Raw genomic sequence first — 18,777 nt, 5'->3', positions numbered from 1 at the left:
ATGTTTCAAACCAATTGGTTTCAAACTTTAGCTATACACGTGCGAGTTTATCACTAATTCCCGACGTCATTGTCACTTTTCAAGATCTTAAACTTATAAAAATATTGATAATCGATCAATACTTTAAAAAACGTACATACCCTTATGAGAATACAACGAATTACTAAAAAGAACAGGTTAAAAGATCATTTTCATTGATGTACGATAATGTAAAGAAAGTATATTACCTTATATCAACGTTGAAGCTCCTTCGAGTTACTTCGAGTGAGTCTAAACCTGCCCGAAACGTCTAAATCGAAGGGCCTATGTCCTTAATTATATACCAAAAATATTCCCCACTTCATCAAATTCTACCAAGAGTCTTTGGAACACTGTCAACTTGATGGCTCTTGTGCCTGAAAGTTTAAGCCCCACAAACTCCATTATTTGTGGAGAGCTTAAATGCAAAAGAGTTCATTATCTTCATTCAAACCATTGGTGTTAACACTTCAACAAACACGAGATTACATTGGATCGACATAGCTCGATTATAGCAGTAACATAGGTGATAAATGTCTAAACGTCGTACGGGTTTCTACTAACAGCAAGCACGAGAACGTCACGGGAAAATCGAAAGAGACAACACAACAACATCTTAACATGGTTTGCTAGCTGCTTCCAAGTCCCTTTCTTGTTCTTGTTTTTTTCCCTAATTTATGGCTGAGTCTAAATGTCCATCTTGAAACTCTGCTCCTTCAAATGGGAATCTAATGTAACATGGAGAGGAAAGAAAGGAAGCGTTTTGTCTAGTTGGAACGGGTGACCGGAAGAACTCGTTATCTGGTTTTGAGAGTTGTTAGCACCGATGTCTGTGATCGACTTGGATCGACCGTTGTTCATGCTTGGATGTGGAATGGAGAGAGGACCCAACCGCAACGATAGATTGCAGGCTGTTTTCTGTTGCTCGTGAAGAGTATTAACAGAATCAACTTTGTCGTTCCTTGCAGCAATCGGCTCACTGGAATGGAAGTACTTAAACGGAGCTGGAACAGAGAAACTCGGATCGTTGTAGAGGGGCATAGGTTGGATATTGATACCGGGCTCGTGCTGATTGCTTCCATTGTACAATGGACACAAAGAAAACATGTTCCATCCTGAAACAGTCTCTGTAAGGAACTGTTGGCTACTGATTGATGGCCAAATGTTCTTATATACGGTCGAGGATTTCGAGTTCGTGCTAACTCCGATGGGATTACCGACATGGATTTGGCTTTTCGGTCTGGCATCAGGTATGGTACAAGATGAACTCAGAACAGCTGGTCTAATGGTGTTGATGTAGTGAGATGATGTTTCTAGGACTTGTGGAGAGCAGGAAGTAAGGTAGCCCCTCAGGTTACTACCTCGGTTACTCCTCGACGATCGTCTCGGCGTGCAACCCAAATAGAGAGCAGCTGACAAAGTTTGTTTTACAAAAGATTAGGAATTAGAACCAATAATCTTCAAGCTAAGTTTCAGATACTATCATAATATTGCACAAAATCACAGAGTTCCATTGACAATTGCCTATATATTGATAACCATAGGCATAGGGATGGCAATGGGGCGGGGCGGGGATGCACTCCCCATCCCTATCTCCATAGTTCATCATCCCGTCCCCACCCCATTCCCCGTTTCGGAGAATCGGGGTTCGGGTCGGGGAATCCCCATTTGAAGGTCCCATACCATCTCAACCAAACTACGTATATCTCGAATCATCCTACGAAACAACAGTCTTACTCTACAATCATGTCAACTAATCCTACGAGACAACTGTTACAGAAACAACTCCGATATTGCAATAAAATCACATATTCCCACGTCAAACTACCTACGTGTTTAATAGTCGTTAGTGTCACAACTAACCTAGATCTCCAACAATCCTACATAACAACATAAACCCTACAATCATCTCGACTTTTCTCGAAAAATAATCGCTACATCCTACAACATTGAGAAGACCATCTAGTACTTAGTGACAAACATACAGAAGATGTTCTCAAACAAAATAACAAGTACAAATTGCAGTCACCTTCAATACAAGGATGAAGAAACTCCCCAGTTTCGGTGTCCCCATCGAGCCGAATTATCGTATTAATCGCTTCGTTTATTCGGGTCCATAGTGTAGTAATATCCATGTATTCAGCCTGTGGCAGGTGCACAAAGATGAACAGTGTGAGCTTATTTTGGTGTATGAACTTCCATAGCTTTGGTTACACAAACTAGTTTATAACCTTTTGAAATTACAAACTATAGGGATCTATAGAACACAGAATAACATGGCATTCATGCACCAAGCAACAAGGAACAGATAGCTTCAAGAATGGAAAGAGAGAGGGCCTAACCTCAGAATCAGCTTTAGAATAGAGAATTTCCTCAGCTTTAAGAACAACAATGGGGAGTTTCTCTTGCCATTCCTTGTTCTTCTTGGTAGCAGGGCAATGAACTTGACTCACAACCCTAAACCCACAAAACCCAACAAAACCCACAAAACCCAACAAAACCCACAAAACCCACAAAACCCACAAAACCCAGATCAGATATTCAACCTAAAGAAACAAGAACATAAGCTACATACTGAAAAGGAAAAGGGGGGGGGGGGGGGGGGGGGGGGGGGAAATGAACCTGAAAATCTCTTGAATGAGAGAACCTCTAATGGGTTGATGTCTTTCACAATGCCAAGCTCTTCTCACACATTCAAAAGGCCTAGAGCCTTGTCTTGGGGGCATCCTGGCAGAGAGAAGGTCCAAAATGGGTAGCAGGTATGGAGTTTGGGAAAAGGGGTGTGGAGAATCATGGCCAAATAAACAGAAGGGAGAAAAGGGAGGGTGGGTGGGGGTCTGAAGAACATTGGGAGAATGAGAGAGAAAAGGGCAATAATTTTGGTGGGAGGGAGGGGAAGGGAATTAAAGGGTTTAGGGTGTCCCCCACAGAAACGGATGGTGGCTTCCAAAGGAGGCATTGGTCATTTTCTCTCAAGGAGAAAGGGAGAGTTGGTGTAGGGGTAGGAGGGGGAGAAATGAGAGGGCATTGTCACTGTCAGTGGACTCATTTAAGCTTCTCTCTGCAGTGTTTCAGTGCCTTTGCTTGCGTGCCCTGCCCTGCCCTGCCTGGCCTGCCTTTGCCTACCCCCCTGGCCCTCCTGAACCACTTTTCAAAGGGGTAAAGGGAAAAAGCACTGGGAGTTGGGACTCTTCCTTGGCAATAGGCAAGCTTGTTTGTTCTTGTGTTCTTGGTTGGCAATGGCATGGAATGGATGATTTGTATTTTTCTTTGGAGCTTCTGTGTTTTGGATAATGATGTGGATTGTAGTGAGTAATAGGTTGAACTTACACTTTTCACACTTTTTCGGTGCACGTTCCGAATCTTTCGTAAGTATGAGTTTAGGAAAACTGTGTTTTCGACGTGTTTCCAAAGACTATAGGTCGAGGGCTTGAATGTCGAGCTAACCCTCAAATCGGTAATTCTTCCAAATAATAGTATAAAGAAGCAATATTCCATATATTATTTATTTATTTGTACAATATGCTAACACAAAATTTAGTTCAATATATTTGGGCCATCCTTTCTAGCTCAAGCCCAATAATGGTGGGCTGAAAAATCGGGCCAGTTCAGGATTATTCTTTTGGGCCAGCCTTCAAAGAACCGGCCCAATAACGTGGTTGAGTACAGCAAAGCACCGGTGGATTATTCTCTTTCTTTTTTTTGTTCTCTTTTTTTTTATAATACCTTTTGACAAAGATATAGACGCCACGTCAGCAACATTTAAGCCATAATAATAATAGTAATTCCAGATCAGATGACACGTGGCAATTGATTGTATCAGAAGGACCAAAACCTCAATGCTTATAAACAAGTTTCGAATATTGTATTATATTTATTCCCTTTTACCGAAATCACACGCGGCAAAGATATAGACGCCACGTCAGCAACACTTAAGCCCTAATAATGATAATAATCCAGGTCAGATGACACGTGGCAATTTATTAGAGTATCAGAAGGACCAAAAATCATGCTTTATAAACAAGTTTTGAATATTGTATGATATTTATTCCCTTTTACAGAAATCACACGTGGCAGATTTTTACCTCCAAACTTATTATATCAAATTTAGGTGTTTTAAGATTTATATTAAATAAATTTATATACTCAAAAACTTTAAAAATATCAAATAAGTCAAGAATAATATATTTAATTTACGCTTAATAAATTTTTCTTAGACACAAAATTCATCGATGAATATCTTTTAAACAAGGATAATAAATACCTAAAATCGGCCGAAAAATGTTCCTATCAAGCAAGTCTTTTAAGTACCATCCAATATCAATAAAAAGCATCAATAATTTGATCTATTTTTCAGCAGACAACACAATTAAAATTGAATCTAATTCCATCAATCTTGTAACAAACATAATGAACTAAACCCTTCCACTTTATTTGGATTATCACATAATGAACTAAAAGGAAAAAGCAGCAATTTCTTAAACATTTCTTCCCTTAGTTTGATGATTGTCTTCTTATAATCTTCATGCACTGCACAGATTCTAGGAAAGCCCTGTAAACCCATCATTTCTTGTATTTAGAATCTAATCATCAGTTCATGGTGTTTATTTCTAAGTTCTAATGATTCAAACATATCAGAATCTTTGTCAAGAACATGAATTTTGGATATTTCAGCTCAGATTTGTAGTATTTTGTCAATGTTTTTAGCAAGAGAGAGGTGAAGGAAAGAGTGCTTACTGCCATGGAAGATCTTCTGCAAGCATCCAATCTCCTTCTTTGTCCTGGTAGGTGAGAGTGAAGCTGTCATTGCTATACCCACACTTTTGATCTGTTCATAAGAAGATATCAACCTGTTAAGTTACTGAAATTTGGGTAAGATTTCACAAACAACTTTGAAATCAGTAACTGTTCACTCACAGCAAGAATTGGAAAACATGTTGATCAACGCAGTTTTCAGCGTCTGATAAGAGCTATACAGCCCCACATCAATCTTCCTAGCTATTGCCACTCCCTCCATCTTCACCTTCACATATTTTGGGTTAAAAACGATTCCATCGTCTTCATCGTCTTCCATCCAGTAATGATTGTTCGTCTGATCAGAACCGAGTCTGTCCTGTTGCAGCTGATGCAGGTGCTTTTTCCTCCATGATTTAATGGGTGGCCACCCTACAACTTTGTTCTCCTCTCCAACATTACTGTTTTGAAAAACCGAACCAAATCATCAGATGATAAAAGAGTCTTTTTGTAGCTAGTTTGACCATTTTCTCATTAATTGCCGAATTTATTCTAATTAGTAAGCATGAAAATAGTCTAGTGTAGTTCAACATGAAAAGAATATTAATTTGTATAAATCGAGCGTACTTGTACTCTAAAATTTCAGAACAACCCTACTTGCATCAGACCAGATGCTTATTGACAGAACAAATGCATCCTAGCCTTAGAGGTCTGTTTGTACTCTATTTAAAGTTGGCCCATCTAAACATGTTTGCTTAGTTGATGAATATCGGCTAATTACGAGTCAATCTAAACATAACTCAAGTAGTTAGACACCGGTGGCTAGCCTCATGAATCGAGGTTCAAATCTCCTACCAGCATAATAACATTCTAAAATTGAAGGAAAATCATTGTATAAATGAAACTCACATGTGTATAGCACAGGAGCTTCTATGGTTGGTGTCCTTTCTGTCATCATCTTCCTTGTTAGAGCGATCGCTCCACAGTAGCAAAGACAGATCTTTAGACGAGTCTTTGCTCTTAAAGAAAGCATCATCAAAGCCACGCTTGTGTCTACCATGGCTCGTGCTTTGTTCACACACACAGCTCCTCGGATCTGAACCAAACACATCTCTATCACATGCATTTCTGTTCAGGTCGAAGCCTCTGGTGCGATCAGGAACAGAAAGTGCTAGCTCAAGTTGAAGCTCCATTAGAATCTCTCCTGTTTTCAAATAATTCAAAAGCAATGGGATGATGATAGCACCAGCAGTGAATCGAATGGGTAGTTTTGTTTGCAACTTAGGATTATTTATATGTGTATCAATGTGGATAAGACAGTGAGAGAGACGACAACTGGGTAGGGAGAGAGAGAGAGAGACAGAGACAGAGACAACAATGGCAGTTGGGTCTGCTGAAAGAAAGTCATTTCTGTGGAAACATATCATAAATCAAGTAGGCCAAGCGCCTAACTTAGTTCAGCAAAGTCTTTGATGCTCGATTATCCATGCTTTACACTTCAAAACACCATTAAATTCTAAATATAAACAAACATTAAGGGTATTCAAATCCCAGCATCTTCTTCTTCTGTAATATGGACTTGATTTATTCATACTCTATTGGGACAGAAGAGACCAATTAAGTAGCTTCCAAAGTGATCTCAACAGCATACGCATGATATGCTTAAACTATCATCAACTTTTGAAGTTGGACCATGAAAGAGACGACTAAGAGCAGATTGCATTGAAGAAAATTGATCAAACCCAAAAGTTAAATATCTAAAACCTTCCATTTTCTTAGGATTAACACATAACTTACATTGTGAGAGGAGAACGAAACATTGTTTATAAGGGTGTGGAAATCTTTTCCTAGTAGACGATTTTAAAAACCTTGAGGGGAAGCCCGAAAGGGAAAATCCAAAGAAGACAATATCGGCTAGTGGTGGGCTTAGACCGTTACAAATGGTATCAGATCCAGACACAAGGCGATGTACCAGCAACGAGGCTGAACCCCTTCGAAGGTGGACACGGGGCAGTGTGCCAACAAGGACGTTGGCCCCTAAGGGGAGTGGATTGCGAGATCCTACATTAGTTGGAGAGGAGAACGAAACATTCTTTATAAGGGTGTGGAGACCTCTCCCTAGCAGACGCGTTTTAAAAACTTGAGGGAAAGCCCGAAAGAGAAAACTCAAAGAGAACAATATCATAAACCAGTCGAAATAATCAGCTAAATGTTGTCAAAATGAGTCATGATGCATGAACTCTGATATTCAAAGTTCCATGATAATGGGGTGAACTAAAACATTCCCTTCATCAGTTCATCCACCTCAATAATTTTCGTACTTGAGTTCCTTTCTGTCTTCCCCAATTAAAGAAAAAAAAAACGATTCCCTTTGTCGGAGTATAGTTCTACTTCTACACATAATAGAAGAAAGAGAGAAATAAAGGTCACAGATTTGTCTTAGACATTTTAACAAACACCATGCATACGTTTGGTATATGTTCAGAGATCATTACCTCGCAGCTGGCTCCAAGCGAAAAGCGTAGGCCAGCAGGGCAAGAAGTTGTCTAGAACCAAGCGGGCAAGTCCAATTGAAGTCCACGTGACCTTCAAAACCATGGCAAGGAAACTGGTGTCCTCGGCAACGAGCGGCCATTGAAGACACCGAAGCGATTGGATTGGTCGTGTCGATGTCGAAGCCCGCATGGATGAACCCTAGTAGACCCCAGAAGGATGTTTACTGACAAGAAAGGCTGGCATTTGCAGGAGAAGCATATTGTACAGCTCGATCGAAATCCGCCATTGATTTTGTTACACATTTTGGAAGCCCTAGAAGAAAGGAATATATGTAATCCGAATTTCTTCAAATATTTCTTCAAATATTTCTTCAAATATTTCTTCAAACCTTTTTTCCTTTGTGCTCAATCATTGTTCGTTCATCTTCTTCTTCTCGGAGATATTTGATTAGGTCGGATCCCGTTTGATTGATCTCTCCGCATCAAGAAAGTTCTCAACTGAAATTCAATTGTTGGTGCCTTCCTCGAAAATTAATTTGGATTTATATCAATTTCAACTCTAAAATTAAAATTTTTAATTTACGATCTTTAAAGGTCTCCAAGTCATCTGTTCGAATCTCTGTTTCTTGACTATGTTCTTCATAATCATCGTGGTTGCCCACAAAGTTGTAGCGAAATCAGTCGTGTTACTGCAACAACAACAATGCCACAAACATCTTTATCTGATCCTCGAGTTTTTTACCTTAATGTCGGTTTTGAAAAAAACTTCAAGAGTGTCGTGGGTGACATAATTATATATATATATATATATATGTAGATATAAAAAGTGAGATCGACGACACAAATGACCCACCATTAATTAAATGTGGTGAAAGGGCTTACTTGTAGGGTAGGAAATGAAAATGTTTATGTTCATGTAATCCTTGGCGGGAAAAGACCATAAAATCTCGAGCGGTATTGATACATTTGCATGAAATCTTACCCGATCCATCATGTTTGGAACACATACGAGCAGTGGGACCTTTTTTTTGTCGGGATCTTTTCAAACTCTCACGTCAAACACTACCTTGATTCATCAATTGACATACTCGTGAATTGAGTTATTTACTTGGAGAAATTATTCAGAGACAGTCGTAATCTATGAGAGATAAAATGCAAAAAAATAATAATAAAAATAATAGTCAAACTGAGTGAAAAAGTCAACTCATCGAGCCCATTCTTGGCTTACTTTCCCTTAACTTAGTAACTCTACATTGATGTGTTCTTTAGCCAAATCCCAATTTCAACTAATTTCGCTGTCTTATCGAGAAGGCGAGCTCAAAGATATCGTTGAAGGCTGCAAATTCAGAGAAGAATTCGATGATGCCAGTGTTGGATCCTCTACACGACAGTGAGGAAAAAAAGCAATGAGAAGCTCTTCCGAGGATCTGCCATGACCAAATGAGGTGTCTATGTTGCCCTCTCGTACATGACTTACACAGATACGTGTAATTACGTATAAAGTTACTGTTTGATTTCTCAAAACTTTCTAATTGACGTAAAAATCTATCTGAGTAATTTATTTTTACGAGAATTTTTTTACTTATGTCACTCTTTAGAAGAATTTGGCAGATATAATATATATATATATATAAATGAGTAATTTATTTTTAGTAGAATTTATTTATACTTATTTTACTATTTAAAAGAATTTGGCGCGCATATATATATATATATATATATATATATATATATATATATATATATATATATATATATATATATATATATATATATATATATATATATATATATATATATATATATATAAATCTATAAGAGTAATTTATTTTTAGGAGAATTTATTTATACTTATTTTACTATTTAAAAGAATTTGGCGGTATATATATATATATATATATCTAAAAGTTATTGTTTGATTTCTGAAGACTTTCTAATTGACGAACAAATCTATTAAAGTAATTTATTTTTACGAGAATTTTTTTACTTATATTACTGTATAGAAGAATTTGGCGTGTATATATATATATATTATACATAATATATACACATACATATATATATATATATATAAATGAAATGGTCATAAATAGATTTAATTAAGTTTTGATGGCCAAAAAATTAAAAAATGGACATTATTGAATTATTTGATTTAAAGATATTATTTTATTTTCCAACAATTTCAGTAAACGACGTCGTTTCAGAGGGAGAGGCAGTTAAAGCCGGTTGAAACAGTTAGCGCCACGTAACCCAGAAATAACGGCCATCATCTCCACGACCGTACCAGAGGCAGAAACGAAAAGAAGAGAAAAAAAAAAAGTCAATTAAAAAAAAGAAAAAAAAAATGTTGAGGAATTGCCTCCGACACAAGCTCCGAATGCTTCTCTTTCTTCGAAAAAAAAAGAGCCAAACCCTAAAACTCTCCTCCAACTCTCACAATCTCCATCGCCATTTTCATCTCTCCTTAATCTAAGCATCTCTCCCGTCTCCCAAATCCATGGCAATCGACGGCGTTTGCACACTCGATGTCGCCGATTTTCCGCCGCTTCCGGTGGTCGAGAAGCGTCGCCGGTCATTCTCGCTGCTTTTGTCTTCTTTGATGATTGTTGGATTCTCGAGGAAGAGTGGTTTGTATCGGCAGCTTCCGCATCAGCCTCTCGAACTCTCCGTCCTGAAACTGGATGGCTCTTGTTTTGGTAATCTTTGGTTCCGTAATCGATTCGTTTTTTTTTTTTCTATGATTAAGAGCAGAGGAATCTCTGGTTTTGGTTTTGTTGTGTTCATCTGATTTTGTGGATGTTGAAGGTTTCTACATTGTTCTATTCTCTGTTTTTTTTTTGTTTTCCTTTTTTTCTTTACCTGATGTTTGGTTGGTTTTGAGTTTCTTCGATTATTGAGAAAAGTAGTCGTGTCCACGTTGGCCTTTGGCTTTATAGGTAAAGAATACTATCTCCATTGGTACGAAGTCTTTCGGAGAAATCAAAAGAAAAACCATGAGAGCTTAGGCTTAAAGTGGACAATATCATACTATTGAGGAGGGTCGTGACTTCTAACATGGTATTAGAGCTATGTCCTAAACTTAAGCATGACAATAGAATCCTCAAGTGCCGAACAAAGAAGTTGTAAGTCTCGAAGGTGTAGTCAAAGGTGACTCAAGTTTTGAACAAAGGGTGTACTCTGTTCAATGACTCCAGAGAAGGAGTCAAGGCTCGATTAGGGGGAAACTGTTCGAGAGCTCCAAAGAAGGAAGTCTCAGGAGAGGCTCTATGGTGTACTTTGTTCGATGAGACAATGGTTGAGGAAGATCATGGGTTTATAAGTAAGGAGTACTATCTCCATTGGTATGAGACATTTCGAGGAAACTAAAAAAAAAAGTTACGATAATTTATGCTCAAAATGGACAATATCATATCATTGTGGAGGGTCGTGATTCCTATCATTCTTCTGCTTATTTGACAATGAAAAATAAGAATGTCTTCGTGCACCATCTTTTAATCTAGGACTTCAATGAATTGAGATGTTTTGACACAGATATTCGAGTTAAGAGATCTGCTACTGTTGCTGAATTAAAGGGGGCAGTGGAGGCAGTCTTCAGCGACATGCCACAAGATGGACCAGGAAAGATTTCATGGTTAGTTCATTTAACTCTTCCTCATTTGATGGTTTCATTTGCTAGAAGATGGACCGAGCGGTGTGCCAGCGAGAACACTGAGCTCTGAAGGGGGTGGACACCGAGCGGTGTGCCAACGAGGACGTTGAGTCCTGAAAAGTGGTGGATTGTGAGATCCCACGTCGATTGGAGAGGTGAACGAGTGCTAGCGAGGACACTGGACCTCAAAAGGGAGTGGATTGTGAGATCCTATGTCGGTTGGAGAGGGGAACGAAGCATTCTTTATAACGATGTGGAAACCTCATCGAGAATGGATGTTTTTTTTCCTCCCAATTGAACTTGTTTCTGTTCTTTCTTTAATCATGGAGGCTCCATGTGTGGTGCCATTTCTGCTTATGCTATGATGGTCAGAAGTTGATTGATGATACGGGCTACATTGCAAAATTAGGCATCAAGGATGGTGATCAGGTATGTAGTTAGCTGTAGTTTATGTTGTCTTTTATTGGGTTGATAATCATTCTGTGTGCTTTGATGATTTTTGATGATTTAAAATTCCTCTGAGTACGTAGATATTGTCTGCTTTGACTCATTACGTATCGCTGTTAGCCTCACGATTTTAAAACGCGTCAGTCAGGGAGAGGTTTCCGCACCCTTATAAGGAATGTTTCGTTCCCCTCTCCAACCGATGTGGGATCTCACAATCAACCTCCTTCGTGGTCCAGCGTCCTTGCTGACACACCGCCCAGTGTCTTGACTCTAATACCATTTGTAATAGCCCAAGCTCACCGCTGGCAGTTATTGTCCGTTTTAATCCATTAGGTATCACCATCAGGCTCACAGTTTTAAATCGTGTCTGTTAGGAAGAGGTTTCCTCACCTTTATAAGAAATATTTCGTTCCCCCCTCCAACCGATGTGGGATCTCACAATCCACCCCCTATGGAGGCCCAGCGTCCTCGCTGACACACAATCCAGTGTCTGACTTTGATATTATTTGTAACAGCCCAAGCTCATCGCTAGTAGATATCGACCACTTTAGCCTGTTAGGTACTGCCGTTAGCCTTACGATTTTAAAACACGTATGTTAGGGAGAGGTTTCCACACCCTTATAAGGAATGTTTCGTTCCTCTCTCTAACCGACGTGGAATCCCAAATTGGAATAGAGCTCTTTGTTGTTGATCATTGTGATACATTATTGTGAATTTAGTAACTATCAGGAATGTCATTGCATATGTTCATAGAATTTCCTTGTTTCAACAATATCAGCTTCAATTTGTCCGGCATGTCACAACTGGCTACAATGTTATAAGAAAGCAATCAAAGAAAGGCCAGGTTTCCCCAAAACTGCACAATAGGTAACACTAATACACATTTGTTGCTTATCAACAATGAGTTAAGCCTCATGCTGCATACAACACATTCGTTCATCACTTTTTACTGATCCTTGAATCCTTTTTTCTCTAAACAATCAGGACATCATCTTTATCAAGAAACTATGATCAGGACGATATAGAGAGTGGAAGGATTCAACATCATGGCAACAACCAACTCTTCAAACACCACGAGCCAAAGATGGTGGTCTTTTTGGGAGGGTGGTTCTCCCACATCAAGCTGGCATCTGCAGGGAAAACGTGCATCGAAAGCTTGGTTCGTTCGTCGGGAACTCGGCATAGTCTGGTTCATGGTTTTGAGAACTTAATTCAACTATGCCGCCAGAATCAATATTATCAGAAAGTGAGTAAAAGGAAGAGATCCATCCTTGGTGTCTGAATAGATTAGGAATGATTGAAACATACACACTCACACACACACAGGTCAACTAGATTGTGTTATAGTCTAATCTCTGAAGTGTTTGTTCATATCCTTAGAGCAATAAGCTGTTGTAGATATTTCAGCATTCACAAAAAATGGGTACCAGAATTTGTGCAGTCGTCAGTCGGTGATTATTGTTTTCGTAGTCGAAGACAATGATAGATATGAAGATTTGAACGTCTAACCTCAAGGAAAGAATATAGGTCGAATACCGTTGAGGTAAGCTCATGTTAGTAGCTAGTCACGAGATTATAGATCGATATAGGAGAAGCATTGTATCAAATACTCTAGTTTTGTCTTTCTTCTTGTCATCTTCATTTTACTCTTTTGTTTGTAATGTTCTAAAATATTGGTGAATTGTAAGTAGCTTCGTTGCTGGTGTGGGTCCTTAATTCCTTGTGTTTTACAAGTTTGATGCCTACAAAAATTCCGAGTTAAATTCCATCCAAGTCTCCTTAACTCCGTTTGAAAACGATAATTAATGTTTTATCTATTAAGATAAACTAAAGAAATAATAATTTTTTTTTTAAAAAAACCTAAATGGGTATAGTTTTGCAATTGGCAATTGCTCGAGTAAATCTTCTCAAAGATCTCCAGTTAAATTGATTATAATTCAAAATTTTAATTTAGTTGTAATTGTATAAGTTTCATTATTGACATGTTGGAGGAATGTATGCTTCCACACTCGAGCGGGTGAGTTTCGGGTTAGCAGCTGGTCACTGGATATGTTTAAAGGAAGCATTCTGAGACCCCGATTCCTATGGCCCCGATATTATTTGATATTATCCGTTTTAGAACACGTCTGTTAGGAGAGGTTTGTGCATGTTTATAAGAAATATTTTGTTCTCTTCTCCAACCAACGTGGGATCTCACAATCCTACCCAATTGACTTTCTCATGGTCAAGTTCCCTCATTCTCTCTTTCTAAGAAGAATGTAATACATACCTGACCGATCCAGCTGAGGTCGAGGTAGTTAACTTTAGCACCTGAGTACCAACATCTTGAGGATTTTCACCGGTCAGTTAGACCAGTTTTGATAGCATTTGGGCTGTTTACAGCAATGAAGCTGGGATTTGCATTTGGGAAGAAAGTGAAGGTCAGAATGCCAATTATCCAGCTTGGATTCCTCCACCTGTGAAGAACATTCTTTACAGAGATGGCATTGGCACGGTCGCTTGATGATTCCATGGCCAGTTCGTTGTTTCATCAGCTCAAAACCATGCCAAGTTATCTGGCTAGATTATCTTTACTCCCAGCTCCATGTCAATGGCCCTGTACAGTTGTGAAACAAACAAACAGTAAGAATGTGATGTACAGAAGAACAGTATGTTGTTTGAATAAAACTGGTCATATGTTTACAGTAAAAAGAGGTTATTATATGCCTTTTATGTTGTCTGCTGGATGGGGCCAGGCCTTTGACGCTGAGACGGTACCAATTTTGCTACTAAATCACAAGTTCAGCCTCAAAATTGAATTTTAAAAAGCATTTAGAAGAAACCAAATCAAATTTCTTGTACTACAATTTTAGAAGACCTTTTGAACGGCAGCAGAATTGCTTCTACAAGGTAAAATCATCAACTGAATTAGCTTGAGATGGAAAAATTATATCAAATCTATGCAATATTTACAAAAAAAGAAAGAAAAAAAACTCCCTTTATTCATGTCGATAATCTCCATTAATCCGCATTACCAAATATACCAGCCTCCTTCAAGAGCTGTTCAGTTAGAGATGAAAGATGGGTAACTTCCAGCTTCACTTCATTCAATCTTTGGTTATAATCGAGCATGTTTGTTCGGGTATCGATATCGATGACGGCGTCATCGTTGTGTTTAATGCTACTTGAATCAGTATCAGCCTCGAGGCTTTGGCTAGCTTTATTCAGAAGCTCTCGACTCAAGTCCGTAAGTTTCTGAAGAGCATTGGTTGCTGCTTCAACCTCTAGTTGAGCAGCTTCAATTTGAAGCCTTTCAATTGCCAAGTCCCCAATGTTGTTGCCCTCCTCTCCAACGCCGTCTTGTGCCAAAGCGTAGAGATTTTTCAGATCCTTAGCTTCTCCATCCATTTCTTCCTTAATCTTCTCAAATTCTTTCTCCTTTGTATCTAATCTTTTGAGAACCATTTTTAGTTCCTCATCTTTAACAGTCAGGGCCCTTTCTGCAGCTAGAATTTCCATTTCTTTCTGTCTCAAGCTTTCCTTGGTGAGCTCTAGCTCGGTTTCGAGCTGTTTCTTCTGCAATCTCATGTTATCTTTAGGTTTCTTGAATAACTGCTGCTGTAGGTTGTTGCTCAGATCATCATTTAATTGCAAAACATCATCGTCCTTATCTTTGATTGAGATCACTAGCTTATTTGTGAGATCCACAATCTGTTCTACCATGGCTTCTGCTTCAGAAACTTTCAGCTTTGTGTCGTTTAATTCGTTTTGCATTATCTGAACACATTCATCTTTCTCTTTCAGCATAGCAGTTGTCTGATTGAGCTGGGTCTCTTTACTACTCATAAGCGATTGTAGCTCAGCAATTTCCTGGTTTAATTGCTCAATTTTCTTTTGTGCATCAAGTATTTCCATGTCTTTCTCCTCCAATAGAAGTTGAAGTGAAACCTGTTTGGATTTCAAATGCTGGATTTCTAACTTGGCCTCGACCAACTCCGATGCTTTCTTTTGAAGGAGATTGTGGGTTTTCTCAAACTCAGTATTTTTATGCTCCAGCTCCTTCTGTAGACGTGATTTCTCCTCAGTTGCTTGCTGGAGAGAGGATCTCTCTCTCTTCAGCTGCTGTTGCAACTCATCAGTAAGCTTCTTTTCCCTAAACAAGTCACGTCCAAGCTCCTTGTTCTTAGCCTCAGCGACCCTATGCTTCACTCTCTCACTCTCTACTTCTATTTGAGCATCTTTTAAACTTGACATATATGCATTGATAATCTTCTTCTGTTCTTCAAGTTCTGCCATTTTCTTCTCAAGAAGACCTTCTTGTTCTTCTGTTTTCTTTCTGGATGACACAAGAGACTTCTGAGAGGAAACCAACTCACGTTTTACATCGGTAAGAAGCTTCTTCGTTCGGTTGAAGTCATTCATAGTTTCATTCCTCTCTATTGCTTTTGCAGACGCTTCGTTTCTCAGTTTTTTCAGTTCTTCACGTTCTAACAACCATTCCATGGTTCTCTTCTCCAAATTTTTCTCTGCAACTTCCAGTTTCCCTTCTTCAAGTTTATGAAGCTCTATGGAAATTTCCAGCTCTTTTTCTTTCTCTAGAACAGCCTTTTTAAGCATTTGCAGCTCAACTTCTTGTCTTTTCACTACATCGTTAGCATCATTCAGAAGCTGGGACTTGGATTTAAGTTCAGAATCTGTCTTAACAGCTTCCTTACTCTTCTTAACCAAATCAGCTCTCATTTTATTCAACTCATCTTGTTTCAGAGCAAGGGCAGATTCAGCTGCAGCAATCCCCTCGTCTTTCTCTCTAATTTGAAGTTTCAATTCATCTATCTGTCTAGCTTGAGAAGCTAGGTTTAAATTTGCCTGCTTAAGCTCATCTTCTAATTCTTGCTGTTTATGATAAGCAGCAGTAATTTCTTCCTCCTGCTTCTTCAACTTCTCCCTCGCATTGTTTAATTGGCTTCGTTCTAATAGAACTGTTCTTTCTGCATCTTGTAGATCTTCTTCCTTCTTTTTCAACACTCCCAATGCAGCCTGAAGATCCGACTCGAGATTTTCAAGACTGAGTCCTAACCAAACATCTTGTGGAAAGTGAGGATCTTTGCTTACATGTTCTTCCAATCTCTGTGTCTGGGCAAACAATCTCTCCAGAAGCACTTTTGCTTCTTCACTTGCCCCGCTGTCGTTTGACTTGCAGGTATTCAGCACTGACTGGAAAACCTTCAGTGACTGACATCTTCTTCCCCGGGTTGTGATAGATGCAAGTTTTGTCTGATTCCTACTGAGCCTCAGAGATGACCTCTGGACACAGAAAATAAAATGCAACAGTGAGTAATAGTTTTGGAAGATTCCAGTGAGATAATAGAGAAAATCATGACTACCTAGTTCATTTACTTCCAACAAGATACATGACGTGATAAAATATAGCATCAACAGGATGAAAGAAAAGTATTCCCATAGCTAAGAGAAGAGCATGGATTGGCAAAAAGAATACATACTATGCTCTATAAATCTTTATCATTCAAGAAGTTAATCTCTCTCAAAATCATTCGACAATAATCCAGTACCGATATCAAAATGTAATACTACAACAACAAGATACAAGTAAAAAATGCTCCAAATTCTATTTCAATCTTCATCGGTCCAGGAAGTTAATCTCTCTCCCAATCACATCTCTAGTGACTTCTCAACGTCAAAAAAAATAAAAGATCCTAAAAAAACTCGAGGAAGTTTCAGGCCATTAAACTCAATACCGAAAACAACATCGAATTTCACGAACTTAACAAACAATTATGGAGAAAGATGCGGAACCAGATTAGAAAGAGAACCTTGGAATGGCAGAGAGAGCAAGAGGCGGAGATGTGGAGATGAATAGCCGCCGTAGACGCCATGGAACGCCGGTGGAGCACATCCGTGCACAAACAAAGACGAATTGTTGTTCGTTGCCAAATCCAATCAATCTAACAAACGCATCAAAGTGAAGATAGATTTCAGTCTCACGAGACAATCAACTCGAGCCCAAACTTTCCTGCCGGGTCAGGGAAAAGCGCGGCGGAAGAGAATCACAGAAGCAAATGAGCGGTTGAATTGGAGACAAAAGCAAATGAAAGGAGGGAAAAAAAAAGGAACGAAAAAGAAAAAGGCGAAATGGCGCACGTTAGTATATGCTAAATTACGCACCCTGGACTTTCTGGGATTTTCTATTACGACGGGTTTGTTACGTGACGGAGCTCTAATAGCGAGGACTGGTAGTTGCCTGAACCACTGAAATAGCGCCACGTGGCATGGTTATTATTGGTTTAAATGGAAATTTATTAGTAGTTCTATAGATTAGTATTAATAAGATAACTGATAACTGATAAATTTTTAGTTCTTCCTTCCCGTTATGAATTTTAATTTATAAAGAATATTTTAAAGCTGATGTGATTGACAATGAAATTAGAATTTATTCTAGCAAACTTTTCCAACAAATTAACGAGAATATAGATTTTCGATAATTTTTAATATCTGGAGTATAAATTTTTTCACCTCAACCAATATTTATTAAATAATGAATTCAATTTAATATTTATTAAATAATGAATTCAATTTAATTGGTCACCCCTAGCTTCTGGCCTGTTACAGTTTTGACTATCCAATAACCAATTTGGTCCCGAAGTAAGGAATAACCATTTACATCAAAGGATAGTCAATACAGTCAAAACCACACCTGTAACCCAAGTCAATTCACGAGGGTAAGGAATAACCATTTACATCAAAGGATAGTCAATACAGTCAAAACCACACCTGTAACCCAAGTCAATTCACGAGGTTTTTTAAATCTACCAGTAAGATACACGCGAAATACGGCAGGATCATCATTAAGACCATCATTCTTGCCGAGCATCTATGAACTGGATCATCATTAAGACCATCATTCTTGCTCATCATTCTTGCCGAGCATCTATGAACTGATCAAATTAACCAACCAATGTTAGCTTCCGACATCATATATTGAACAGAAGCAAAAGACTCAGTAACGGTCGAATAGTAAAAAGTCATAGCAAACTTGTAGCTACTTGTACTAAAAAACGAGTTATCTATTTAAATTTTTATTTTTAATAAAAGTTAAATTTATTTACTTATCTTTCGGAGATTTGCAATTGAATTTTTTAAAAATTATTATCCAAATACTTTAACGTTAAAAGTGTTTGAGAATAAAGAATAAAAAAAAGTTATTATTTGTAGAATTAAATAAATTTATAATAAATATATGTATATCCAGTTGTATTATATGACCTTTTTTTTATATATATATATATATTTATTATTATTTACAATAAGTTCTAATTGATTTAATTTAAGTCAAACTAATTTATGGAAACCGGCCCGTTGTGCGGACCTCTCGCTGGGTCCGCTATGCCAAATGGAGGGACATGGGGACGTAAAAAAGAACATTCTATCAACTTGTTC

At 38.3% G+C, this 18,777-nt stretch overlaps 4 protein-coding genes across 5 annotated transcripts; 1 reads left to right on the top strand and 3 right to left on the bottom strand.

Annotated features, from left to right (window-relative positions):
• Positions 1-362: 362 nt before the first annotated feature.
• Positions 363-3,439, bottom strand: LOC111788219 (uncharacterized). Its single transcript, XM_023668497.2, has 4 exons — positions 2,641-3,439; positions 2,361-2,475; positions 2,048-2,162; positions 363-1,430 (listed from the first exon to the last, which is right to left on the bottom strand). Exons 1-4 carry the CDS (start codon positions 2,742-2,744, stop codon positions 706-708), a joined length of 1,059 nt encoding a protein of 352 aa, XP_023524265.2. The 5' UTR covers positions 2,745-3,439; the 3' UTR covers positions 363-705.
• Positions 3,440-4,039: 600 nt separating this feature from the next.
• On the bottom strand, positions 4,040-7,977 carry LOC111788246 (auxin-responsive protein IAA17). 2 transcript variants are annotated; one of them, XM_023668546.2, is made up of 6 exons: positions 7,637-7,977; positions 7,248-7,560; positions 5,662-5,956; positions 4,936-5,213; positions 4,756-4,846; positions 4,043-4,570 (listed from the first exon to the last, which is right to left on the bottom strand). In XM_023668546.2, exons 2-6 carry the CDS (start codon positions 7,435-7,437, stop codon positions 4,513-4,515), a joined length of 912 nt encoding a protein of 303 aa, XP_023524314.2. In that variant the 5' UTR covers positions 7,438-7,560; positions 7,637-7,977; the 3' UTR covers positions 4,043-4,512. The 2 variants fall into 2 exon arrangements, with proteins under 2 accessions (XP_023524312.2, XP_023524314.2); XM_023668544.2 differs by lacking the exons at positions 7,248-7,560; positions 7,637-7,977 and having other exon boundaries at positions 4,040-4,570; positions 5,662-6,551.
• Positions 7,978-9,576: 1,599 nt separating this feature from the next.
• LOC111788265 (uncharacterized) lies at positions 9,577-13,059 on the top strand. The gene is made up of 5 exons (XM_023668574.2): positions 9,577-9,943; positions 10,779-10,878; positions 11,226-11,325; positions 12,122-12,210; positions 12,328-13,059. The coding sequence occupies exons 1-5, from the start codon at positions 9,745-9,747 to the stop codon at positions 12,623-12,625; spliced, it is 786 nt and encodes a 261-aa protein (XP_023524342.2). The 5' UTR covers positions 9,577-9,744; the 3' UTR covers positions 12,626-13,059.
• Positions 13,060-14,136: 1,077 nt separating this feature from the next.
• Positions 14,137-17,522, bottom strand: LOC111788111 (protein involved in starch initiation 1). Its single transcript, XM_023668307.2, has 2 exons — positions 17,154-17,522; positions 14,137-16,626 (listed from the first exon to the last, which is right to left on the bottom strand). Exons 1-2 carry the CDS (start codon positions 17,214-17,216, stop codon positions 14,344-14,346), a joined length of 2,346 nt encoding a protein of 781 aa, XP_023524075.2. The 5' UTR covers positions 17,217-17,522; the 3' UTR covers positions 14,137-14,343.
• Positions 17,523-18,777: the final 1,255 nt, after the last annotated feature.

Source organism: Cucurbita pepo, chromosome 2 (assembly GCF_057944985.1).
Source record: "Cucurbita pepo subsp. pepo isolate OVF chromosome 2, ASM5794498v1, whole genome shotgun sequence".
Taxonomy (NCBI): Eukaryota; Viridiplantae; Streptophyta; class Magnoliopsida; order Cucurbitales; family Cucurbitaceae; genus Cucurbita; species Cucurbita pepo.
This window is presented reverse-complemented; position numbering and strand designations above follow the sequence as displayed.

What these genes read in the sequence shown, in the direction of transcription:
- LOC111788246 (XM_023668544.2), bottom strand. Translation starts at nt 6,179, where the DNA reads ATGATATGTTTCCACAGAAATGACTTTCTTTCAGCAGACCCAACTGCC. An exon ending in CATGTTTTCCAATTCTTGCT is followed by an intron (nt 4,847 to 4,935) that starts GTGAGTGAACAG and finishes TCTTATGAACAG; the next exon opens with ATCAAAAGTGTGGGTATAGC. An exon ending in GCAGAAGATCTTCCATGGCA is followed by an intron (nt 4,571 to 4,755) that starts GTAAGCACTCTT and finishes ATGGGTTTACAG; the next exon opens with GGCTTTCCTAGAATCTGTGC.
- LOC111788111 (XM_023668307.2), bottom strand. Translation starts at nt 17,216, where the DNA reads ATGGCGTCTACGGCGGCTATTCATCTCCACATCTCCGCCTCTTGCTCT. An exon ending in GCTCTCTCTGCCATTCCAAG is followed by an intron (nt 16,627 to 17,153) that starts GTTCTCTTTCTA and finishes TTCTGTGTCCAG; the next exon opens with AGGTCATCTCTGAGGCTCAG.
- LOC111788265 (XM_023668574.2), top strand. Translation starts at nt 9,745, where the DNA reads ATGGCAATCGACGGCGTTTGCACACTCGATGTCGCCGATTTTCCGCCG. An exon ending in GCATCAAGGATGGTGATCAG is followed by an intron (nt 11,326 to 12,121) that starts GTATGTAGTTAG and finishes CAACAATATCAG; the next exon opens with CTTCAATTTGTCCGGCATGT. An exon ending in TCCCCAAAACTGCACAATAG is followed by an intron (nt 12,211 to 12,327) that starts GTAACACTAATA and finishes CTAAACAATCAG; the next exon opens with GACATCATCTTTATCAAGAA.
- LOC111788219 (XM_023668497.2), bottom strand. Translation starts at nt 2,744, where the DNA reads ATGCCCCCAAGACAAGGCTCTAGGCCTTTTGAATGTGTGAGAAGAGCT. An exon ending in CTCATTCAAGAGATTTTCAG is followed by an intron (nt 2,476 to 2,640) that starts GTTCATTTCCCC and finishes TTGTGGGTTTAG; the next exon opens with GGTTGTGAGTCAAGTTCATT. An exon ending in ATTCTAAAGCTGATTCTGAG is followed by an intron (nt 2,163 to 2,360) that starts GTTAGGCCCTCT and finishes CACCTGCCACAG; the next exon opens with GCTGAATACATGGATATTAC.